A 25,915-nucleotide genomic window follows, 5' to 3' on the forward strand; every position below is an offset into this window, starting at 1 on the left:
GAGAAAATTTTTCCTGCTGATTTTATGAGATTTGTTATGTGTTTGATGACTAAATAGCTCCCAGTCACATTTATTATTAATAAACTCAGTGTTCACACAGGGTTATTTTTTACATTTGTTCACAAGTTTGTCTGTTAAACTCTCATCCACACAAACAGCACGTGTTAGAGATCAGACTGTTTCAGACATGTGAAGGTCAATGAAATAAAACATGAAGAAGAACGAACAAAAACTTCCTCTGCTCCTCCAAAAACTCTTTATACTCTCTTTATACTTAATGTACCTGTTCAATGGTACCTACCCCCCCCCCCCACACACACACACACACACCACATGCTTAGCAAAGGATCCACCTTCTGTGGGTTCTGTGGAGTCAGCTGGAGGAGAAACTGCTTCTGTCTTTTTACAGGACCACCAGAGTCAGTGCTCACAGAGCTGTGCAGTGCTCTCCTCCTCAAACCTGTGTGCAATATAACACATGTGCAATACAACTAAAAGTCTTACAGTGAGTGTGTGATGGTCTCTGGGTGAGATCAGGGTCTCCTGATCACTCGCTGTACAAACTGAGCTTTGAGTTCAGCTTTCTGTTGAAGTTTTTGTCTCTGGATGTTTGTCGTCCTCACCGTGAACGTCTGATTTGGTGGTTCTGAGTTTGGCCTGCAGCTGTGTTACTCTGTGTGTGTGTGTGTGTGTGTGTGTGTGTGTGTGTGTGTGTGTGTGTGTGTGTGTGTGTGTGTGTGTGTGTGTGTGTGTGGTTGTCAGGAGGTGTCGTCATGTGATCAGCTGATGCTCTCAGTTCAGATTTGGTCGTCTCCTCGTCGAGCTGCAGACACACAAACTGGGTGAGTTTGTTTCTATTGAATTTTAATCTGATTGATAAACTCGATTAAATTCATAAGAGTTTAAAGTGATTAGAGTTCAAATCTAATCTCAGCTCTGAGCGAGGCCTCCGTCACACAGACTCCAGTCTGTATTCCAGCTGTTACTGACAGGCTTTTATTTGGACACTGACTTAATGCTGATTTTAGGCTGGCAGACTTTTATTGTGAAGGTGTTGAAGCGTAAAGGTTCTGTAGGTTGAAATTTAAAGGTCGTCATGTTAACAGACACAAAACTGACACTGATTACATCCATTTAATGTGTTTGACAGTAAAACCTCAGCTTCAAGTGCCTTCAGCATCTGGATCTGTTCAAAACTGTCAATCTAATAATAATAATAATAATAATAATAATAATAATAATAATAATAATAATAATAATAATAATAATAATGATAATAACTAAAAGTCTATAGACTCCTCCTGCGCAGTCAGCTTCCTGTTATGTGTCCAACATATCCAAAGGAGGGACGGGCAGGTCACATGACATGTATTGTCTTTATTTGTCATTATACGTAAACATGTGATGAAAACTGTGCTCCAGAAACAGCCATCCAAGAAAAGACAAACAAACCAGACAAACAGGGGAGATACGTGTTCTAAAGTATCCTGAGTATGTGCAGAAATAAATATGTATATTTAGCATTTTCACCTTTAGGCTTTAATATTAATTTAATATTTATTTCTAAAAGCATTTAAAACATTTTTTTCTAAGACACATTTCCATAAAATTATGTTCTAAAAATCTGGCAGGTGAAAAATGTTTGTTTCAAAAATATGAAACTTAATGCTGAAAATACTTCTTGGTTTAAATGCTTCTATCATCTAAAATATTTCATTCATGTTTCCTCACAAAGTGATTCTAAAATTTCAACAATTTCACAAATATTACAATTTTAAAACTGATTTTAATTCATTTTAATCTCATTACTAAAAGCAAAGAACCAACAACTAAACCCTGAGGAACTCCACGATCCACCATCTGAATTTGATTGATTGATTGATTGATTTTTTTTTTTTAGTGACATGGAGCGCAAGCTGGATCTTTCCCGTCTCACGGATGAAGAGGCCAAACACGTTTGGGAGGTGATTCAACGAGATTTCAACCTCCGCAAGAAAGAAGAGGAGAGGCTCAGGTACCAGCAATGCTCTCAGGTGTAATCACCACGATCATTGTTCTTTTCTAAAGGTGAAATCTGAGCATCAATAACACCTCAGTGACAACAGTGAAAGAATCTCATACAGGAAATACAGAAATAAAAGCTCTGAGAGGTGAAAGAATAAAGAGATCTCAGCTTCCACAGAGCTCAGAGCTGTTCATGTTTTTAAAGAGTAAATTTAATTTAATGTACCAGGATGGTCACAAACTATAATTCAATGTTAAAAAAATCAGCACAAACTGTTTTTACTTGTTTTTATTGAGATTTAAAACAAACAAATATGCAGACATGTGAGTGGACCCATAGCAAACGCAGTCCTGCGCTCTAACTTTGTGTTTGAGCTGTTTGTGTGATGTTTTCCTCTCAGACTGGATATTTTAAAATGAGCCTCTGTGAATGTAAAGATGAACTTTGAGCTGTTTTCGTTGGGATTCATTCATGTGAAGTCTGCGGGAATTCCATCGTGAAAGACGTCGTTGTTGCATTTGATCACGCCTCAGTCACATGGAGTTGCATCACAAAGACGCTCTGTGTCTGCGCCAAACACTCCAACTCCCATCAGCCCCAGGGGGAGCAGCCTCACAGCGACTCACAGCTGGAGCGAAACCATCAGGAACATGCTGTCATCTCTTATCTTCAGCCTTTCAGTGAGCATTGAAATCAAACCGAGAAACTGATAAACACTGATCAGAACACACAATGGAGAACAATAAATTTTATGCTGTGGACTGATAGTTGTAACATTAACTGGTGTTACATGGATATTCTTCCTGGGCAGAATATCAGGTCGTATGTTACATACACTGAACAGGCTGAGGAGTTCAGTCATTCAGGACCTTAGTGTGGTTGGGGTCGAAAGGACCCAGCTCAGGTGGTTAACATGCCTCCTGGACCCTCCTGGGTGAGGTGCTCCAGGCATATCCTACCAGGAGGAGAAGCCCCCGGGGCAGATCCAGGACACTCAGACTGCATCGCTCAGCCACGAGAAGCTTCTGGTTTAATTCTGGTTCTTCTTTTATGTTGTTTGGATCTATCTATCCTTTCATTTCCATCAGCTTTCCTAACTGAAGCCAGAGGCCTTGCGATGCTTATTTGTTGTAAAATAATCCGGCAAATTTTGTTTTTCATCCTAAAATCCTAAGATGTGGTTCTTGGTCTGTGTGGTCACGTCATTATTTGTCAAAGCCAAACATCTCAAACAAAGATTTGCCTCCTCTTTGTGCTGGAAGTCTCCAGAGTGTTTGTTTCTGGGGTTTGGTCCTCCAGATCAGACCATCACAGCTGGTTTGTGCCATAAAGCAACAACTTAGCTTTGCTTCCTCATTACTGAAGCTGGTCCACCATCTAACAGAGCTGCAGAGGATTTGTGTCAGTACTGCAAATGAACTGCAGATGAATCCATCAGGTCTTCCTTCAAACCCTCACCAAGATGTCCTCTGTTGTGAGTTTGGTCTTTTGTGTATTCCTTGGATTGGTCCGAGCTCTCTAATTTTCATGTGCTGTCAAGCAACATCAGTTTTCATTTGTCATATTTGTTTAGAAATCTGCTGTTATGTTTGTCCAAGTGTCCAGCCCTGGAGGTCTCCTGGTGCTGTCCCTGGTGGACTCTCGTCGTGACTATCGTTTCACGTCTTTCGCAGTGAGCTGAAGATTAAGATTGAGAAGGAGGACTCGAAGCGAGACCTGCTGGGTTCTCAGAGCAACCTGTCCGACTCGATGTGTATCCGCTGCCTGCAGCCCTTCAAGTTCCTGGTCAACAGCAAGCGCCAGTGTCTGGACTGCCACATGTACACCTGCAAGTCCTGCAGCCGCTACAACAAGAAGGAGCACGGCTGGGTGTGCGACAACTGCCGCATGAACAGGTGAGACTCCGCCCGGAGAGTGCTACCTCTGCATTAGCTCAAAGCTAGCCTGTTGTTACAGCAGGGTGTTTGTGGCAAACTTAAACTGGATTCTATATGTTGTGTATTTGTGCTGTTCAGGGTGCTGAAGATCGGGACTCTGGGCTGGTACCACGACAACGTGAGAAACCGTTTCAAGCGCTTTGGTAGCGCCAAGGTGATGAGGTCACTGTACAAGAGGCTGAATGGAGAAGGTAAGTTAGGCTCATGTAAATAATTCAGACATAATGAGTCAGCTGTGAGGCATTCAGGGTTTTATTCAGGTCACAAGCTAAAAGAAAACCTGTGCTTGTGCTTCAGGTGGTCGTGATGACGACACTCAGAGTATGCCGGATGTCCACAACCGTGAGTTTCTGAAACTTTTAACTACTAATATGTTTGTGTCATGTTTGAATGTTACTGTCAACTGTTCCTGATATCTGAGGCCAGTTCCAAATGAATGAAGTAAAGGTAACACCTGTGGGCCCAAAGCTAACAACCACAGAGCAAAGGAATGCTTCTGGGACTTAGCCAGTCAGAAGAAAGCTAGCTTAAAGGTAGGGTGGCTTTATAGAGACATAAGGGCCAATCATGCAAAGCTACTTTAGAAAAGTCCTAGTCCTAGTCCTAGTCCTGGAAATGAAATATGAGCAATAGAAACTTAACTTAATGCAGTTTAGCATTAGCTAAAGGTGTAATAACAGGGACTTTTACTTGAATTCTATTATAAAGACTTTAGCATGCAGAACATCTCTCTTACATTATTTACATTTGTGCAAATATCATCACCTACTCTAAGTTAGCACATTAGCTTGGAAACCAGCGTTAGTATCGAGGCTCAGGTCTATCAGCGCAGGATGAGATGTTTCCTGGTCATTGTTCTCATGTGGTGAAAACAGACTGAGCCTTTGAGCTCAGATTAAATTTGGTATTTAAATATGAACAAACGATGATAACGATGAGCTTTTTTTTTTTAATAAAGAAGAGTTCAAAATGTCCCAAAGGGCTCCACGGGAGCATCAATTAAACAAACAGTGGATGGAATAATCAAATTAACATGTTACACTTCCAGACGCATATAACGGCAATGAGGACGATCAAGGAGACTTCGAGGGTCAGCGCCACAAAGTGGTAACAAGCATTAAAGTGATAAAAATGTGATGCTGCAGCTGCTTTATATAACAAACATACTCAGCATTAATCTGATTTGTTCTCAGATGAGGAAGAATAAACGCCTGCTGTCTGTTCATCCGATGGACTTTGATAACGAGGATTATCTGCCTCAGTCTCGCCGTCAGTCGGTAAACCAAAGTTAGGTGACTTTAATGGAAACAAAAAAAGGTCTGTACACTTATTGCAGAAATAACGTGCCTAACTTTGGATTGACAGCAGCAGCAGGACGATCGGTATTATAGGAATGATGTGGACTATGACTACCACAACCACCGAGGGAACCGCAGGAAGAGCCTGGACCGACACGCCATGAGACCCGGTCAGTACATCCAGACCTCTCTTCCACCAACGTGGTGCAGGTGGTAAACTCCAGAACCAGTTTCACACAAAATAAACTGGGACCAAAGTTTAAACCACTGAGGGCTACAGGAGCCGTCAGACTCTGTCCACCATGATTGCCTTTTCCATGGAAAATCACTCCAACTTCTGGGAATAACACCACCTAACATTCAGCTCTGAAACCTGTAGAAATGCAGGACTAAATGGAAGTGGTGTTTTGCCCTGTAGCTGGGGTCCCCCTGGTGTCTGTTGGAAGAATTGCAGCTTTGTTTGATGATGTCTCATATCTTCATAATGTTACACTAATGTTCAGACTGTCAGAACTTCGAGTGAACTTTAAACAGAGATCTTAAAGTTTCCAGATAAGCCAAATCTGACAGACTGAATAGATGACTAAATACAAGTGTTACATACTATCAGTTTTAGATCAGCTTTAATATCCAAAGTAGAGTCAAAGGATTCTACTTTGATGTCCAACGTGTTGCTCTTTTTTTTTTACCTAAAAGCTTTTGCTTACCTGTCCATTCCTCTAGGTCTGCATCTACCTGAGTGTGCTTGTTTGTCCTTGCTTACCTGTGTGTGTTATCAGATGATTACGGGGAGAATCGGGTGGTCCGGACTCGCTCTCTGTCCAAGATCACCTCCTCGGTGGCTCGACAGCAGTATGTCGACACATCCGACGAGGAAGAGTACCAGAGGTACCCGCCCATGTACCAACAGCCACCCCACCGCCGAAGGGGCAGCAGAACCTCCTCCCAGGAGAACCTGGGACAAGCCCAGCCCGTAAGGACAGTCAGCCAATCACTGGAAAAGAAGTTTTGTAGCTATAAACTTTGGCTTTCCCTCCCCTGGAAGCTTTTCATCCTATTTTTGGCCTCTTGGCCTTTTTAAAAAAAAAATTGCAGCCCCAATAATTTTAGTCCAAAAGAACCAGAAGATGCTGGTAATGGAACTGAGATGGTGTCTTTGTAGTGATAAAAAGTTTCCTCTCTCTGTGTTGATTTTACTTTGCAGATAAATGAACTGAACAAACGAATGTTAGCCATCGAGAGTCTGCTGAGCCGCCTCGAGGAGAAAATAACGCCTGGTGACGAGGTGGGAATGGACAAGCTGCTTTATTTTGAAATCCTGTCCTGAAACCAGTCAGTACAAACATCTCATAACTTTGTTTTCCAGCAGCCATTAAATACACTGACTCAGAATGAGGAGGAGAAGCTGAGAAGGAAGCTGAGCGAGCTAGCAGGAAACCTGAGTGATAAGGGCCCATCGTCAGATGATGAGGCCGGGAAGAAGTCCTCCTCTGTGGGTAAAGGTTTGGCCGGACTCAGGGGCGGCCCAGCAATCGCTCTGAACTCTCTGAAGGACAAAGAACTGAGCTCATCCAGTGATGAGATGCCCACTGAGGCTCAGAAGGTAGGAAGACCTTTTTAGTCCACTGTTTGCAGAATTCATTCAATTTAAACCCAGAGAACGGGAACCTGAAGGTTTCTCAGACCACTGAAGGATCCAGTGTGCAAACATTGGTTCTCATGGTTCTGAAATAAGAACCTTGTTTTGGACTCAGTGTGGACTCATTCGATGGCCTGTTGGTTTCAAAGCTCAGATTAAAGAATGAAATTAAGTCCAAATGGTTTGTTAACTATTTAACTTGTCTGAAGTCCTGTAAACATCCAGGTTCCCATCTGTAGTACATTCAGGGCTTTAACAGCATGGCTCAGCTTATCCCCCCAAACTGGTTTAATCCATCAGTAGAGTCACAACAACATGTTTCTACTCGTGTTTTAGTCCTCGTGGAGTTCCACTCCACAAAAATACTACACTTCTCATTTCTCTAAACTCCACACTAATTTTCTTAGATGAGATTATGAGAAATGAAAAGTGGCTCCAGTCCTAACAGACCAGATCACCCAGTGTCAGTGACCTGCTGACGTGGATGTTCTGGAGGAGAACTTTCTGTTGTAGCGCTGACTGTTCCTCACTAACCCGCTGCCTCCTGCACTGACTAACAGCCGTCTGTTAGGTTACTGTTACTGTGAAGCCCAGCAGCTACCTGCCTGGACCACAAGGACCCCTCACAGATCAGCTCACCTACACAGGTGTTTACTTAAAACTGAAGCTCCACTCCAGTCATGTGACTTTAATCTGTGAAAGTGCCAGGAAACATCTTTGTGGATGATGAATCCAGCCAGCATGAAGACAGAGTGACTTACAGCTGACTGCTTCCTGTCAGAGTGCAGTGATCTCCAATTAAACTGTCTCAGCGGTTGTTTATTCCATCCAGAATGACCCACGCCCTCAGCAGCCACCACGCTGACCTGCTGACCTCACTAGGGTCTGGATTAGGATAACATCCGTCTCTGTATACTCTGTAACACCCAAAGTTAAAATCCTTAGCAAAAAGTCTATAATGCTCAATGATTTCATTTCAAATGTGGTGCTAGTCTCTGAAAATGAGCCTAATTAGCACATGGTTCAAACAGGATGGTATAAAAAAAGTTGTGTGACTCTGCCAGTAAAAATCAAAAACTGTGCACAGATTAAATTTGTCTTGAAGGTGCAACTCTGGACTGCTTGTACATCATTCCCTGTAATCACATTCTGACCACTTTTGTCTTTTGGTGCTTCTGGTTCATCAGTGAGTCCAAACTTCAACCCTTCAGTAAGGATTTCACTTTCATGTGTGCATCTCAAGAAGGCGGGCTCTGTGTTTCAGGTAGTTCCTGTTAAACATTCCCCACAAGAGCAGGAAGTTACAGCAGAATCTCGTTTCATGGTCCACATCCAAGGGAATGTCAAAAGGAATTCAGCGAGCGTGCTCCTGGTCACGGTCCTGACCTGTGATTGTTGCCTTCATAGCTGGGGAAGAAAAGGTTTCGTCAGCAGTAATCATCTTTGACACCAACGCTGGGTCAGTTTTAAACAGAAGGCACCTTTAAGGAGGAAAAGTGTGCACTGAATTTAAATGTAGAAAGGTTTTTGCTTTTTATGGGCAGAGTCTTTTTGGTCGCACCAGCTCTCAGTGTAGTGCCTCAAAATGTCACATGACCTCCCACAGTTTCATCCTCATCACCGAAGTCAGAGTTAGGAATCACCCCTCCACACTGTGGTGCCACGTGGCGTCCGGCCCGGTAGCTGCTGCAGGATGGGATGTTGTTTTCCAGCTGCTAACATCTGTCCCTCTACATGGCTTTCAGAGATCGACCGCCGCCGCCCTCTGTGACCTCACCACTGAGGTCCTGAGAACCATTAATGCCACAGAAAACGCTATGGTCGAGTACGGCCTCTCAGAGCCGATCGACAGGTCCCACTTAGTTGGCACTGACGTAAAGCAGGCCGATGATGCGTTCAGGGAACTTGAGGAAAATGTAAGCCTCCAACATGAACTGCACGCCTCATTGTCCCAGAGCTCAACCCTCCGCCTCGTCTGAAGCATGACGGAAATGTCTGGATGGCTTTAACCCCCCCGGCTGCTGTGTGTCCATCCATCAGTGACAGGGCTGGTGTCTGTCCAACACACTGGGTCCAGTTTGAGTCCAGTTCCAGCAGCTGCTAGACTTAGAAAAGGTCACATCAGTTCCTTTTTTGAAGCATGTCTCAAAATCAAATCTCAGATATGATTGATAAGAACACTGGTTATAACCATGTTCACATGTATTATGGGAAAATATTTCTCCATCAAACATCTGCACATTAGGAAACCAATTATCATCCTAGCCTTAAAGTCAGGGATGCTGGTTAAAGATCTAATTAAAATAAAGCCCTGATGACTGAACGCTTCATCTTCTGAGACCAGAGCTTCTCCTGTTACCTGTTCACCGATTATTACCCAGCACAAGAACACCTGCAGAGATTTATCAGAGAACCAGTGTGTTTCACTGATACGCAGACCTGTCTTCATCATCATCACCATCATCATTCTCAGTGGTCTGGAGGCGTGTCACCTGACCCAGGGGTCTGTCCTCTTACCTATCCAGGTGTACATCACGGCCGGTCAGTCCTATGAGCTGGAGTCGAAGCTACGGCGGCTCGAGCAGAGCGCCAAGAATCATTTTGGAGGGACGACGGACTCGGAGCTGTCGGAGCTCGAGGACGTGGTGGCGCTGACTGCCGCCAGAGTCCAGAGCGCTGAGAGTGAGGTGGGTGGATGATTGGACGGTGGGTGGATTGCTGTGTTACTTACAGGATCGTGATGATCTTTAATAACACACCAGTTTCCTTTTATGTCTGTCCCACCTGCAGGTTTCTGATATTGAGAGTAAAATCGCTGCTCTGAGTGCTGCTGGATCCAGGAAGAAGGTCAGTGTGAAAGGAGAGGAGTGTATCCTACTGAGATCCCGGGAATAAGTAAAAAAAAAAACCTGGGTTCCAGTTGCTGGACATCAGAAGATGGCCACCACTTTTCTAGGATAGCATATTTGAAGGGAAGCTAAGACAGAATCAGAGACTTCCAGTTCACCTGAACCGAGTCGACACAGACAGCAAAAACATGGACGTCACTGATGTCATCCTTTGGTTTCTGGGCATTTTAAAGCCTCAGTGTTTGTGTCGCTCAGTGCTGCTGCTAGCTAGCTTGGTTATCAGTCCAAATGAAATCTTAGAATTTGACTCAGCAAACTGTAGCGCCACCTTCTTGGATGGTCTGTTAGTCCAATGAAGCCACAGCAGCCATATTATTGGTCAGATCATTGCATTAAAAATGCTCCAAAAGGCTCCAACAGCACAAACACGGTCCACAGGTCCAGTTCAGGGATTCCAGTTAGCTGAGGTGAAGCTAGCAGACAGCTAGCAGCTACAGCCACCTGTGTCACCATCCGCCTGTCAGTCAAAGAGGCCACGCCCCCATTAATGCAAACTTTAACCAGTACAATTGCTATGAAGTAGGAAAAATCTTGTGCTTTGACAAACAGGTAATTTAAAGGTGAATAAAAGCAGAGGATCAATAACAGAGCCCCCTGGAACCCCACCATGCTCCATTTGCTGCTCTCAGTGGTCTCTGTTGGTTGCTGTTTCCTGAAAACTCTGGTTTGGCTATGAAATGCTTCATGTAAGACCTTTAGATTCTGATTATTCATGAGTCATTATAATCAGAGGTTTCAGATTAAACCAATCTGGGACTTTGCTCCATTGTTCCTGTGGCCTATTGAGGTCACTGGAACAAAGGTGTGAATGGGGGTTGAGGCGTCTGGGAGGGAGCTCAGGACAGCACTGTAAGCGGGGGAAAGTTGTTGGTGTAATCCACCTCCTCTGTTCAATGATGGTTGTTCACAGTGGACACAGATGTGGGTCTCTCCACCTTTGGTTTGACAACTGAAGAAGTCTTTCACATGAGAGGCGAAGTCCAGTCACCTTTTTCTCCAAGCTGCAGAGATACTATGACCTGGATGACTGAGGACCTACACAGACATGTAGTCCTTTTGTTATTAATACATACAGTAGATCTGGTGCTCATTATACTACAACACTTGTCCTTGTCTGTATGAAACTGAAGCATCTCTTCAGTATTTTCATGACTCCATGTCAGAGCTCCAGATTCCATTTAAACAGGAACATTATTAAAATGCATACAGACAGACACACTAACTGCTTTGGTCTCTGTGGGTAATTCCCCTTCCTAACAGCTGTGTGTGTGTGTGTGTGTGTGTGTGTGTGTGTGTGTGTGTGTGGGGGGTAATCAGCCTGTTAGCATGTTTATTTCTGCTAGGAAGTTTTAACATTGGAGTCTGTGGGGCTGACTCTCTGTGGAGCCTCAGAAGATGTATGTATGTGAGTCACTCAGTATTAATTAATAAACTTCCACTTTTATTCCTGATGAACTCGCAGGTTTCTGGATCTCAGAGGAAAAAGCCCACTCAGGATTTTCCCAGTAAGAAACGCTCACGCTGCTTTTTTTAAAGTGCACAAACTCAAACATGCTGCAGCTCAGCAGCGACTTCATCATCATCTCTTCTTTGTGTTGACAGAAGCTAACGGCGCTCAGTGGAAATCCAGCAACATGTTCTGAAGCTGAAGCTCACCTTCAGCAGCTGCTGCTCGCTCCTCTTCCTCATGAAGCCTTCCTCAGTGCAAACGCTCACAACTTAAAAACCAGAGAATCAAACCCAGATCCAGAGATGATCTATACGCAGTCTGACTCAGAAACATTTCACCTCTTAAAGCTTTAACATTTAAATGAAAGGAGGCGGAGTCTGTTTCTCTGCTTTGGTGTTAGAGGTTTGAGATTCACACACAGCAGAGCCAAACCACACAGTGTTTCTGTGAGAGCTGCAGAGGATCACATGAAGTTACATCAAAATATTTAAACTGTGAGTCTGAAATGTTTCTTTGCCACTGACAGATTATAAAAATACAACTTTTAAAATGTCTCAATATTTCTCATAAAACCTGATAAATTTACAAAAGTTTGATTCCTAAAGTTGATTTTGTCTGATTGGCTCAGATTTAATTGTGGCACCTCTGAGCTTTGATCAGCGGTTTGTTGATATAAATAATCATGTTCTTACTGGATCAATGTATTGATAGCTGATAGTCTGGATGAACATTATTGGTCATCAGTATTAATCCTGTAGTTTCTTTGATTTATTGATTATATTGGTCTGCATTCAGCTTTCTGATCAATAAAATATCAAATTCTGCATTTTGGATTTGTTTGGATATTTCAGCCTTCAGTCTACTTTACTGCTTATTCTGTGACCTTTGACCTGCAGCCTGACAGGAAAGGCATTCCATCCTGTTCCACAGGGGGCGCTGTGGTCCTAATGAATACAGGTGTTGGGGTAAGTGTTGTTCTCGAAGGTTCCACCATGTTTTTGATGAAGGCCACACAGACTGTGGATGATCCACGATGGTGGATCATATCATTACAGTTATACATGCTGTAGAACCATCATGTGGAATATTACAACTCACTGTACTTCAATAGAACCTTCAGACCCCTGATTATAATAATATGTATGAAGTAAGTAACTACATAAAGTAGCTAAAGCGTGCACTAACTCACAGAGGAACTGAAAACCATTTCCTGGATCTACATATTAGACACAGAAACACCACAGCTGTACATGCTAATGTACACGATAAAGTACATGGAGTACATGTTGCTGTTAGCGCTTTCTACGTGATTTTTGTGACCCTGTTAGAGGAAGGATACAGCACTTACAACACGTTGAATGCATCCTATGTAACAGTAAATCCTCTGGTTTTATATGCACAAAGACTTATTGTTCTATCATATGTGGTTTCAATTTTACCGGCATTTAAATGCAGTCGGGAGCGCCGGCTGGATTTAAAGAGAACGCACAGGTTAGGAACACATGATGGACCCACAGAAGCTCACAGGGTTCCTGTGGTTCCTGCTAACATGATGGTGCAGCAGCTGCTTCATCACCCAAACACACCCTGAACAACAGCATGCAGCACAGGGAGGTCACACCTTTGCAGCTGGAACGTATGAAAGATTTCTCTGCAGAGCTTCCAGTCCTGCAGTGGTTACGCTGCCATTGATCGGCTCTGTGCAGGAACTTCAGTTTGTTTTCATGATGGAAACAGTTCACACAAAATCATGCAGGAAAATGTCCAGCCTGGCTCCACCTTCTCTGGTTCAGTTTACAGCTCATTATCTTGTTTTACATCAAAGTCACCTTCAGATCTGAAATCTGTCCAGATGTTATTTTGTGGAAGCTGTTGTTCCTCTTCTTTTGCATGATGTTCCTTCATTCTGAGGAGAGAAGAACATCAGAGCTAAAGGAACATCTGCAGAGGCATCAGTGCAGCTCAGTCACTGTCTTACTGTCTGATTACATGCTGCTTCTTCATCACTGATTTTGGTTCAATAAAAAGGTGACATTAATTTTTAGATAAATCAGGTGTTTTCATCTGATACAGTGAAACTGAGAAGGTGAGAAACACAAACCTTCACAAAGGTTTCACATTCGATCTCCCTCAATCTCTCATCCCGTTCTTTCCCATCAGCAGACTCATCCAGCTCCCACTCATCTGTGTGATACTCTGGTGCTGAGTGTTCACCACGGCTTCCTCTGTGTGTGTTTCTGTAATCAAATCAGTCAAATATCAGATCAGTGTCAGGATGTTAGTAAATGTTAGGATGCAGGAAACACAACATTTTCATTCTTCTCTCATCCTCACCTGGATGAAGACTTCCTCTTCTTTCTGAAGCTCCATATTAATAATAATACAGCAGCAGTGATGGAAATCAAACCCACAGGGATAACAACAGCTAATCCCACTCCATCACTGCGTGGTCCACACTGAGCATCAGCTGCAGATGTTCCTGCTGTTATCTCCTGAAGGTTTAGATCTTCACATCTGGAAGGACAGAGGGACATGTTTCCAGCACAGTGTCCAGATGTTCCACATCCACATGTGTCCATGTGTGCTCTGAAGCTTCACTTACTGTGTGTGTGGCTGACAGGATGGAGATGTTCCATCTGAAAAGGTTCCAGCTCTGCAGTCGGAGCACTCGGTGTCTGTGGAGGCTGTTCCTGAGGAGAACGTGACAACATGAACATGTGAGCATCAGTGTGGACGCCCCACTCTGACAGACGCACACCAAGAACCTGTGCTGTGGAAAAAAACAGCAACACAATGATATAATCAAGAACAGCTGGATGTTCTAATATTTCCAGTGTTTATCTTCACTCTCTGCAGATCTCTGCAAACTGTGTCTAAACATGGAGCTCACTGAACATTTACAGTAACCATTTAGCCAACTGTGTGTGTGCATATCACAGTCTGCATGTGTGTATTCAGATCTGTGTGATCAGATTCAATAATCGTTAAGGAGGGGGACTGGAGGGTGCTCTCCAACTATCGGCGGATCACACTCCTCCACCTCCCAAAGAAGGTCTCTGCCAGGGTTCTAAAGAAGGCTTCATCCATCAGTCGAACCTCAGATTCCACAGGAACACTGTGGATTTTAAGAATCATTATTGAAGATGGACAGATCACAGTGGATTCACAAACAAAATCCCCATGCCCGAAATGTAGCAGGAAGAAGTATGTACTTACCTATTAATCCCTACCCCATGCTCAACACTAATATACAAGTTCACCTTCACCCTTCACCCTGTATGCACTTAGTCCACAAAAATAAATGAGAGCAAATCAGAAAAGAAATGTATAAATATAACTTTAATATAACTGGTGTAATTGGTATAATATAACTGTTACGTCTGTAAGGGTGTGTGTGGGTGTGTGTTGGTTGTCACATGCTAATTTGTCTGTGCAGGTGCCGGGTTCTGATTGGTGCAGTGTGCTCCCGCCTGCGGATGATTGGCTGCGGTTAAGGGTCACGCCCTATTTAGGAGGCTGGATGGACAATGCGGGAAGAAGAGCATCATTTGTGTCCCAACCAGCCACCATAGTAAACGTGTTCTGTTCCAGAGTGGGTAGGGGTGAGCCGCCAGTTTGTTTCCTCAGTTTTCTCCTGTGTTGGTTACAGGTAAGGAGGTAAGACTGTGTCATTTCTTCTGTTTCTTTTTGGTTTAGGTCAGACGCCACATCACGGTAGATTTTAGTTCCTGTTTTGTTTATTGTTTTGGCCGGGGCTCACCCTGATGTGAGTCGCTCTGTGTGTTTGTGTCTATGAACCAATAAAGCAGTGCTGATATTTCTTTACCAGACGGTTGTTGTGTGGCTGCTTGGGTCTTGGGGGGGGGGGGGGGGGTGTTCTCATTCATGTTGCGCTCCGGGTCCCCAGATGGGTCGTAACAATAACTTTATCAATTATCTTAATAAATTTCATTAAAGACTTAAGTATCTGTAATCATTTTCATACCCTTCCAAAAGCATGTTTTGAAAGTATCTTTTGAAATGAATAATGCTTGAACCTTTCTGTAGGCCCTGACCCCCCCGTACCTTTCCTGTCAACATATATCTGGCTTTGTACATAATTTGTGCACTTTTGTATTTTATGAGGTTCATGAACTTCAGAGTTTTTGATTCAAAAACAATATGTTATTGTGGTCTCTGAATCCTGCTGGATTAATGATCCTAATTACTCTTTGTTGAAGTTTACATAATGGTTGGAGAGAAGTTTTGTATGTGTTGCCCCAGACTTCCACACAGTACTGTGGGTAAGGTAATACGAGTGAACAGTAAAGTAGGTGAAGTGATTGTGATGCAGAAGCTGCTTTGCTCAGTACAGAGATGCTTCTGGACGGTTTAGTTAGTAAATGTTTTGTTTCCAGCACATTGTGTTATCTATTGTCACACCCACAAATTTTGTATCAGACATTTGTTCTATTTCAACATTGTTTATCAACAATTTTACTCTTGCATCTTTTCTAAAATTTCCAAACATGAAATTAGTTTTATTTAAATTTAGTGAGAGCTTGTATAGCTCATTGTACATCCTGTATAATGACAATAAGGGCATCCTATTCTATTCTAATCCCTGCAGGCTCCGGAAGTCACTTAATAACTTCTATCAGTGACGTGTCCCACTTGACTTACGAAGTCCTTGGATTTGTGTTATGGGACGGTGAAAGATGCTTACAAATCCTTAAGCAGAGCCCCACCCGGCTCATCGGGCCACACGTCGTTTCTCAGTATGTGTTCTTGTGCGGACTTCTGTACTCGTGAACTTGTGAAACGTCATCACTCTCAGCCCAAGTACTGTTCCAAACCTTAGTACACATAAAGGCAAGTTCGCTCAAAATACCCGGATGTGTTCTCGCTCTGCCCCTTTAATCGAGTCTGCATCGGTGGTGACTTGTGTGGACTTGGTGCAGCCAAGTATCCCAGAATGCATTTTGAATGAAACTGAAACGTAACAATCGCGGAATAGAGCGGCTAAAACTGTTAGTAAATGTTGACATATTACTGCTCCTGTGACACAAAACAGACTTTTACGGTGTTTTCAAGCGAGACTGTAGACGTGTAAACATCAAATATCTGCTCAGGTTATCAAGATATCGATTGATTGCAAAGGTGCTCTGACGTTTTCAGAGAGCTTTGTCCCGCTGCTCTAACAGCAGAAGCCGGCTCGCTATAGCGAACGCCCGACTGCCGGCACATCATTTTCAAACCCCGCTGGCTTTCACCGCTGAGTGGAAGTTAAACACAGTTATAACTCACTCAGATGATCAATAACAGCTGATGTTTGGTTTGTTTCAGTGTTTCATTTGTTCCTCAGCAAATTGGTTTGCCTGACATTAAAGTTCAGCATCATAACTGGATAGTTTTATTTAACATTAATGTCTCACTTAATATAGTTGGAAATTAATCATTCTCTCAGCTGTATTCCTTGATGTTATGCTTGTTTTCACAGCTTATTTTGAATTAAAGACATAGGACGGGTCCTTCGAAGGACGCAGCCCCTGAATTTAGACACAGCTGCAGTCTTGTTTATTTGGTTCTGTCCTACAAATCTGTCCTGAAGAAACACAAGCCGGAGTTTGGTTCCGGTGTGGTCAGAGGAGTCTATCTGCTGCCTTCAGGACCGTTTCAGCTGCACTGACTGGGAAATGTTGACCTTTGTCATGAGGATGCCAACCAAAAGGACTACTTTTGATTTCTTGCCTGCATTTAAGTTGTCTAATGATTTTAATAGATTTTACAATAGTTTTAATATTTATGATTTTACTGAGGAGCTTTCTGGTTTTAAAAGCATGCCTTCAGGTGTCACAGTACGCACTGATGGTGGAGCTGTTTTTAATCTCTCTCAGAAGACTGAGGAGAGGAAAAGCTCAGGTCCTGATGGTGTTGGAGGCTGTGTTCTTATAAACTGTGCCCTGCAGCTGGCAGATATCTTTAGTTTTCTTTTTAACACGTCTCTGCAGACTCACAGGGTCCCTCAGCTTTGGAGAGCCTCCATCATTGTTCCTGTCCCCAAAAGTAAGGACACTCAGTCTCTGAATGATTTCAGGCCTGTTGCCCTCACTTCACCAGCAATGAAGACATTTGAAAAGATTATGAAGGAGGTCCATTAATCTAGACTTAAACAACATCTGGACCCACTCCAGTTTGCTTACAGGTCAGGCAGGGGAGTGGAGGATACAACGGGAACCCTTTAAACATGATTTTAAGACATCTGGAGGCACAAAAACCTTTGCAAAGCTACTTTTTTATTGACTTTTAATCTGCTTTTAATTGTATTCAACCACATATCTTGGTTAAGAAATTAGTGTTTTCATGGTCTGACTCTGGCCTCATATGTTGGTTGGTTGACTTTTTAACTGTACGTTCTCAAAGGGTCAGCGATGTTCTTTCTGATGTCCTCTTTTCTTCTACTGGCTCTCCTCAGCGCTGTATTCTTTCACCCCTTTTATTTCTTTTATACACTGTCACAGCCGGTATCCACAGCACCACATGTTAAATTTGCTGATGACTCTGTGATTCTGTCCCTCCTCAGCAGTGATGACCCAGATCAGGGGTCAGAGGTCAGGGATTTAACTGACTGCTGTGAGTCCTCCTTTTTAAAGATAAATGATCCTAAAATAATGGAGAAGGTCATTGATTTTAAACTCAGTGCAGTCACCGTGCCTGTGGTCATTTCTGGGGAAAATGTTGAGGTCATAAACCAGTATAAACTCCTGGGAACAATCCTTGACAACAGGCTGACCTTTGACACCTACGTAGACTCACTCTGTAAAAAGGCCCATCAGAGGATGCACTTCTATTAGAAGCTCCATGGTTTTAATGTGGATTCTACTTTTATGAAAATGTTTTACTCTTGTTTTATTGAGTCTGTTCTTACATTTAATCTTATCTGCTGGTTTGGATTTTTAAATATTAAGAACAGGAATCAGCTGCTAGGCACAGCCTTCAGCAACCACTCTGACCTACAAAAGGTGAGGTCAGTGAAAAAGGCCCGACTGATCCCAGCAGACCCAGACCACTCACTGCACCAGGAGTTTAAGCTGCTTCCCTCTGGATGCAGATATCAGGTGCCAAGATGTAGGACAAATAGACAGAATGTTTTGTCCCAGCAGTGATTAGGTTTTTAAATGATCTGTGATTTTATGTTGATTTTATGTATGTTCTTATGGTATAACTGTTTAAAACTTCTGTACTGCTGGCTGTGGAAATAACTGCCCTTAGAGGACAATAAAGATCTTTGTTGTTGATGATGATCTGATCAGCAGAGGCAGACTAGGATATGACTGATGTAAGAAATAACTGAATAACTGTATGAATGCCTCTGTGTCCAAAGCCCAGTCACAGTAAATACAGAGTGATGCTTCTCTGCAGCAGTCTGTGACCTCTGTCAGGACTGACTGCACACTTTACTTATGGAAAATTATTAATAATACACTCAATCCTCCATTACATGTAAGAGTCTGGCTTTCAGAAACTAGCAAAGATCATGAGTACTTTAACTCTAGAGTACTTCAGCAGTCTTTGGAGTTACAGCAGTGAGCAGGTCTGAATATGAAGTCAAACTGTGAGTCTTTATTATAAATGATGACTTCATGATGGAGTTGATGGATGAGGATGGTGCTTTTGAATAAACATGAATATTAAATGACCTTTGGTGTCATTTATAAACACAAACCTACCAGGTTTGCTGATGTACTGTCCTGGTCCACAGCTGCTGTGTCTCTGTGCTGTCTCACAGCCGTCTCTTTCAGGGCTGATACAGTAGAATCCCTGCAGGGGTTCACAGACTGTGTCTGATACTACTGTACATGACCTCTTTACCTTCAGACCAGAACCTGCCAACATGAGAAGAGCATACACATGTTTGTTGGTTTATATCTCCACCCTCCCTCCTCTGCAAACCCTCTCAGCCTCTCTGACTCTGAGCTGTCCCTCTGATGGACTCATTTCTAATCCTGACCATGATGCTCACTCCAGGTGAAGATCTGAGCATCTTCAGCTCAGCCTCCAGTCTTTGTGTCAACAAAGAGACATTAACAGACACATGCCTGAGTCACAGCTCGTACAGGAAGTGCACTGTTCCAGTCCGTTGGGTTTATCAGTGTAGGTTCCATCCATGCAGGGCAGACAGGAAGTACTTCTGTACTCATTACAGTGAGTTTTCACTCGACTCCCTGAAGAAAACAAAAGAAACAAGTTCATTCCAAGCTTGACTTTTTCACATTGTGTTCCAGTTGTGTTAAGAAAAGACATCATCTGTCAGCACACAGTAACCAAACCCTCTCACCTCCGCTGGCTTCTTCCATTGTCTCTGTCTTTGGATGGTTGTTCTGAAATGCTCGTTATATGTTTGACATGTAACAACAATAAATTCTTAAATTGATTCTAGATTCTAAATTCATGTACAGCACTTTGTTCAACTGTTGTTGTGTTAAATGTGCTATATAAATTAACATGACTTGATTTAGCCATCTTCTATGTCTGCTGCCTCCTATCACACATGTTCCCAGAGTCCAGATAATGTGAAATCTTAAATTGTTTAACTTGAGCTTCAGCGTTTAAATGTTATTTTGGAGTGGTGGTTTACAAAGCAAGTTGTCACAGGTCTTTCATTGTAATCATACCATCGTTGTTCATTAGGGAAAGAATGAACCATTTTCATACCCTACAGCTCTGTAGTTTATTTTACATATTCAAATGATCCTCGTTTAGCACTCAAAGAAGATCAGACTGTAAATTTGCTCCAAAGTTTGAGTCTTGTTATATTTTTGCACAGATTAAAAAGAGACTCACTGCATGAATACAGGACATTTTTCAGTCTGCTTCATTATGGAAATTACATGTGCTTTAGGGAATGAGATAAAAATACACTAGTTTTAAAAACACCACACTACAAACAGTAAGTGAATAGAGTTACCCCACAGTGTTGTGTCAGGCTCTCTACTGTGATTTTTTTTTTAAAGTATCACATAGTGTATTGATAAATGCTTGTTTGATGGAGTCAGGCCATCCATCATGTAAAACTTGTGGAATAAAGCCATTTTAGTTTTCATAACTGATACTTATCATGGGTCAATATGCTAAGTTACTGTGCAGAAATAGCAGGGCTAACATCACTTTTATGTGGCGTTCCACCAGGCTCTGGTTTGGGGCCGATTCTTTTTTCTTTATATTTACTTCCCCTAGGATCAATTTTGAAAAGATATGGCGTCTCCTTTCACTTCTATGCTGATGATTCCCAAATCTATCTCCCCCTGAAAGGAAATGACGGCAGCTCACTAAAATTGTTATTTGAATGTCTTAATGACATTAAAGCCTGATTGGCTTTAAACTTTTTGCATTTTAATGAAAGCAAGACTGAGGTCATGATACTTAAGCCGTGTTTCCATACAGAACGACTCACGGGTCGACTCAATTAGGGTAATTATGCTAATGGCGGCACTTTTGAAGTACACTGAGTCGATTATGTTCGGGGTTATATGGTTATACTTAACAATGATAACTTTCATCTATTAAAACATTGTATGGGGACTTATGCATAATGAAGATATTAAATTGGTATTAGCTTTTAGCTTGCCTCTATCTCATCCATTATTGTGTTGTATTTTGAGCCGCATACAAATAACATCATAAGACTACTGCATGAGCTGCTATATCGACTCCACCCACATTGTGGTGGTCCTCAATCACAATGGAAGCACAACACGACCGTGGCGAGTCGGGCTGAGTGGGTCGACCCACGCTGCGTCGTTTCATTTTGAAACGCGGCTTTAGACCCAGTAGTTTGAGCAGTGCTGCAAAATTGGATCTGGGCCTACTTGATCTTTATATCAGACCTGACCTGAAGAAGCCTTTTGGATGAGGGGTGAAGCATCTTCAAGAAACAAAACGAAGTCCAGTCGCCGTTTTTCAAGCTCCAGGGATCCTATGACCTGGATGACTGAGAACCTACACAGACATATCTGTGGTGAGATCAGGCTTTTACCAACTGAGGTGCATTTCTAGGTCAAGGTCAAGCCCTTCTTATCATTTAACAATTCTGAAAGAGTTATACACGCTTTTATTTCTACTAGACTTGACTACTGTAATGCCCTGTACGTTGGTATAAACCAGTCCTCTCTTTCATGCCTTCAATTGGTCCAAAATGCAGCCGCTCCTCTTCTCACTAGAACTCCTAAAACTGAGCACATCTCCCCTGTACTGGCCTCCCTTCATTGGCTTCCTGTGCATTTTAGGATTGATTTTAAGATTTTATTGTATGTTTTAAAATCTTTAAATGGGCCGGCCCCATCAAACCTCCCAGAACTCCTAACACCTTATGTTCCTGCTAGATCACTGAGATCCACTGACCAGCAGCTTCTCAATGTTCCTGAAACTAGGGAGCAGGGGGGACAGAGCTTTCTCAGCCATAGTGTTGGTGACATTTTCTTAGGGTCTCCATGTTCCTTTTGGCCAAAGGTTCAAACCCAATTAAACCCAAATATCCAAAAGCTTACTGGTACGAGCAGGTTCAGGTGGAGGCTGTTTATTAGACATATTAGTTACACAGAACACAGACAGTAACATAGTTGAGACTAAGATACAGAAACACAGAGAGAAGAAAGAAGAGAAGAGGGAAACACAGAGAAAGATGCACAAACAGGAAAGAGAAGCGCTCACAGAGAGAGGTGAGCTGAGACAAAGAGTGGCAAACATTTTATATCCTAAACATGATAACCACCCACTTGCCTTTGACCCTCCTAATTTACATAAAGTCTCAGTCCATCATCTTTTGGTTAAACTATGCCCACTCTAAAGTCACATGTTCAACACGTCACAGGGGTACCTTTTGGTTTATGACAGTTCAGACAGGTGTCACAAATGATAAATATTTCCACTCAAACATCTGCCAGGATAACATTGTTAGTACCGCTCCACTCAGCCAAGTCTGATCTCTACCCCCTCCTGGCCAGGAGAGTGCGAGGGTGGGGGGGGGGGCCTACAGAACTCCACTTTAGGAATGTACCTGTCATAAAACACTGCTGAAGTATAACATAGTGTTACAGGTGTCATGAGGAACAGCGCTCACTCTGGCAACTCTCCAAGTGCCTCAATCACACACCTAAGATCTAACAGGTCTCACCCTCACCCCAGTGACCCTGAGAACATAAAGCACTCTATACACTGGTGTGTGTGTGTGTGTGTGTGTGTGTGTGTGTGTGTGTGTGTGTGTGGGGGGGGGGGGGGGGGGGGGGGGGGCTTTCTCTTACTTTGCACAGGCCATAAAAGTGATGCATGGTATCTAAAACATGAAAATAATGACTCCATGCACCAGTATGAAGGCCATACAGGATATGAAATAGTCTCAGCATAAGTAATAAAAGTAAAAATAGTTACAGTACAAATAACATAGGTGAACAATAAGAGTAGATATATTCCCATATATGTGATGATAAATGAAAGTAACACTGACTGGGAACAGGGCCAGTAATTAGCTATGGGGAAAGTAGAGTATTGAGATAATGGATGGGTCCCCCTGGCAGTGGAAGAGTGGCCCTCACAGTACACAGTATGGAATGATGGATGTCCCACTGCTGTGGGCGGGGGGAATGTCCTGCCCAGTACATGATGCAATGAGTGTGGTTACTGCCAGTGGGAAAGGCCCAGCCAGTATACAGTACAAAATACTGAATGGGCCTCTGATTGCAGTAAGGAAAGTATAGATGATCAATGAAAGCAGTAAAAAATATCCCTACCATAGCCCCTAAACTATGGAATGAGTAGATCCCCTACGTTAGGTCAGCTTTCACTGTGCATGTTTTTAAAATGCGTCTTAAAACATATTTTTATTCTTTGGCCTTCAAATCGGAGTGAGAGCTATTTTTGGACTGTTGTATCCATCCATTCACTTCTGCTTATCCTGTTCAGGGTCGTGGGGGGGCTGGAGGCAGCTGCGAGAGGCGGGGTACACCCTGAACAAGTCACCAGCCTGTTGCAGGGCCAGTGCAGTTGTATTATTTTATAATTTTATAGTTTATTAGATATATTTTTGTGCTTGTATGCATGTGTTTGGTGTATTCATTTTTTAATTTAATTTTCCTAATGCACAGCACTATGTCAACCCTGTTGTTTTAAATGTCCTTTATAAATAAACTGGATTGGATTGGATTGAAGCATCATATGCTTCATACTGTGGGAAAGAAATGCATTCATGGCATTGTTCTAACAAGTATTCCTTTTATCCAATTGTAAATCATGAGATGTGACATAGGAATCATTTCCATGAAGAACTAGGTGGTTAACAGTTATCCATAAATGCAGATAAAGGTTTAATGGTGGTTACAGGGGGAAAAAAAGCTTCTTTTGGACGCTAGAAAAACATTTCCTTTCGCTCCACCTGAGCTCACCGTCTCTATAATGGCTCCGCCTCTTTGTGCTTGTGCAGACAGACTGCACGTAAAACAGCTGCTGCTGCTTTGCTTTGAGGATATTTTTATAATTGAATTATTTGAGTTAATTGAGGAATCGTTGCAGCCCTAATTTAAATTATATCAAGCTTTCAAGTTATGTATATCAAAGTTTCAAGTTGGGTATGTCAGGTTCAACATATTCAAAAATATGTGTAACTTGAAATAATGAGAAAAATTGACTTTTTTGAGTTTTTTTGCTCACCATAAAAATCCAAGACATTTTGTAACCATGTCATGAACTAATCTAGTTGTGTCACTACTAGTAACTAAAAAAAAGTTAAAAAGTTAAGCAAACAAAAAAAAAAAAAAAATCCATTTTAGTCTGTGTCATTGGCTAACACATTTCTGCGAATTAATAGGCCAACACAGACACTCAGGGTGTGTGATGCTTCTAGGGCAGCAAACAGAAGAACAGGAAGTAAAAGATAATTTGAAGAAATGTAAATGTTTTCTATCACTTTTCTAGAAATTTCACACATCAAAGGTTTTCTTTAAATTTTGTCTTTGAGGAACAAATTGCCACTTGTTTGATTTCATAAACGACCTCTCTGTCAAATATTAAAACCAGACATGTTTTTGCTGATGATTCTGTAGGCAACTCGATTAATTAGACATTGTTAGGGAACAACAACAACAAAACACATGCACTCATCATTCAGCTGCTTCTTACCTGCAGGACACCTGGGACAGCACTCACTGCCTATCAGATACTCTGCTGGATGACATGTGAGGCTGAGAGTGCTGTGGACTTTGATCAGGATGATCTGAAAGGAAAGGTTGTGCTGACATTGTGTTACTGCACACTTTGATGTGACCATCCACTACTCACAGACTCACAAAGAGCACCAGAAGAAGAAGACATGGAGTAAGAACATGCAGCACCTGCTCACCAGGTGATTCTAAACTCCAGGAAATATTTACCAGAAATGCTGCAGAGCTCAGAGTCATTTCATCTGCCAGGCTCAAAGGTTCCTCGGTCCTAAGAAACCACGTCACTGAGATTTGGGAGGATGGAGCTCTAACATGAAGAACAGCTGGACAACATCTGGAAACACAAAGAAATGACAGAGTCACAGATTAGAAACAGTTAGGAGAGCTTCTACTGATGGAGCTTTCCTCCATGATCACAGGGTCACGTGCTGTATGAACTTTATTATACTTTCTTATACTTTCCCTTTCATTATACCCATACTTTCATACTATTAGTTCAAGCCTACATCTAAACTACTGCAGTTCAAACACACACGTACATCCTGGACTGAGTCCTGTTTTTGTACTAGTTTCAGTCTGAAGCTGGTCCTGCTCTTGTTTCTGTCAGAAATACTGACTGAACCGTAACAGCCATCGTTTGATAGGCCTACCTGATTTTATGCCCCGCCCCCTGCACTAACACAGTACGGCGCTGACGTCACTTAAGCTGTTCATTTTATTAGATTTTTTCCAACTGTAACATTTAATAAAACACGTATTAAACATGGATTGAGGTGTTTTATTACTTTTATCAATTACTGAGATCATTTCATTACAGATCATAAAGTTTAATTGCACATTAGAATAAACTAATAAACGAAGGGAACATCAAACATTTCAGGAATTAATGCATCTCAATACTTTAATTATCCTCTCTCACCAGCCTAAAGCGAAAGTAAAGTAATGGCGGCTCTCCTCCTCCGGCTCTGAGCTCTGTACAGCAGCAGCGTCTCTCTCCGTCTGCCTCCCGGGAAGGACGGAGGGAAGCCTCCGCTCACGGAGCTCCGGTACAGACGCTCGGTCCCGTTCGGTCCGGCTGCAGCTCAGAGTTTATGTAGCTGCTAATGGCGCTGACTCAGACAGGTGTGTGCTGCTTTCACTTTCTGCAGCCACGCCTCTCCTTACCTTTCAAAGTGAAGGTAACATAGCTCAGCTAATATGAGTTTACAGAGAATGACTCAAACATCCATCATAAATGTACATTAATATTAAAGCCCAGAGTCCACGCGGCTGCAGGATTAACCAGGACTGAGAGCTGCAGCAGCTGGAAGCCTGTAGAAGGGTTTTTACTACCAGCAGGTAGATTGTGTGTGTGCACACAATCTACCTGCTATCTGGACACACACACACACACACACACACACACACACACATACATGTTAACAGTATTTCATTATTTGTTGTGGAAAATGTGGTGCTAACTGAAGCTCAGGGCAGTGAAGGTAGTA

At 42.5% G+C, this 25,915-nt stretch overlaps 2 protein-coding genes and 1 pseudogene across 4 annotated transcripts; 2 read left to right on the forward strand and 1 right to left on the reverse strand.

The window, feature by feature from the left end:
* The window catches only part of LOC115791158 (NACHT, LRR and PYD domains-containing protein 12-like), a 1,329,445-nt pseudogene that overhangs the window by 522,765 nt on the left and 780,765 nt on the right, over positions 1-25,915 (forward strand).
* Positions 754-12,064, forward strand: LOC115791267 (melanophilin-like). Of its 3 annotated transcripts, none has more exons than XM_030745455.1 (16): positions 754-842; positions 1,901-2,014; positions 3,679-3,900; positions 4,021-4,133; positions 4,240-4,284; positions 4,991-5,049; positions 5,136-5,219; positions 5,308-5,410; positions 6,020-6,213; positions 6,445-6,525; positions 6,607-6,843; positions 8,625-8,795; positions 9,405-9,566; positions 9,670-9,726; positions 11,251-11,293; positions 11,391-12,064. In XM_030745455.1, the coding sequence occupies exons 1-16, from the start codon at positions 787-789 to the stop codon at positions 11,429-11,431; spliced, it is 1,782 nt and encodes a 593-aa protein (XP_030601315.1). In that variant the 5' UTR covers positions 754-786; the 3' UTR covers positions 11,432-12,064. The 3 variants fall into 3 exon arrangements, with proteins under 3 accessions (XP_030601315.1, XP_030601321.1, XP_030601330.1); XM_030745461.1 differs by having other exon boundaries at positions 6,610-6,843; XM_030745470.1 differs by lacking the exon at positions 8,625-8,795.
* Positions 13,028-24,728, reverse strand: LOC115791705 (tumor necrosis factor receptor superfamily member 14-like). The gene is made up of 8 exons (XM_030745918.1): positions 24,639-24,728; positions 24,388-24,481; positions 19,317-19,442; positions 18,948-19,103; positions 13,841-13,928; positions 13,573-13,752; positions 13,340-13,475; positions 13,028-13,144 (listed from the first exon to the last, which is right to left on the reverse strand). Exons 1-8 carry the CDS (start codon positions 24,663-24,665, stop codon positions 13,094-13,096), a joined length of 858 nt encoding a protein of 285 aa, XP_030601778.1. The 5' UTR covers positions 24,666-24,728; the 3' UTR covers positions 13,028-13,093.

Source organism: Archocentrus centrarchus, chromosome 2 (assembly GCF_007364275.1).
Source record: "Archocentrus centrarchus isolate MPI-CPG fArcCen1 chromosome 2, fArcCen1, whole genome shotgun sequence".
Taxonomy (NCBI): Eukaryota; Metazoa; Chordata; class Actinopteri; order Cichliformes; family Cichlidae; genus Archocentrus; species Archocentrus centrarchus.

What these genes read in the sequence shown, in the direction of transcription:
- LOC115791267 (XM_030745455.1), top strand. Translation starts at nt 787, where the DNA reads ATGCTCTCAGTTCAGATTTGGTCGTCTCCTCGTCGAGCTGCAGACACA. An exon ending in TATGCCGGATGTCCACAACC is followed by an intron (nt 4,285 to 4,990) that starts GTGAGTTTCTGA and finishes TTACACTTCCAG; the next exon opens with ACGCATATAACGGCAATGAG. An exon ending in TCCAGAGCGCTGAGAGTGAG is followed by an intron (nt 9,567 to 9,669) that starts GTGGGTGGATGA and finishes TCCCACCTGCAG; the next exon opens with GTTTCTGATATTGAGAGTAA.
- LOC115791705 (XM_030745918.1), bottom strand. Translation starts at nt 24,665, where the DNA reads ATGACTCTGAGCTCTGCAGCATTTCTG. An exon ending in CTGTACGAGCTGTGACTCAG is followed by an intron (nt 19,104 to 19,316) that starts GCATGTGTCTGT and finishes TCATGTTGGCAG; the next exon opens with GTTCTGGTCTGAAGGTAAAG. An exon ending in ACAGTACATCAGCAAACCTG is followed by an intron (nt 13,929 to 18,947) that starts GTAGGTTTGTGT and finishes CGTTCTCCTCAG; the next exon opens with GAACAGCCTCCACAGACACC.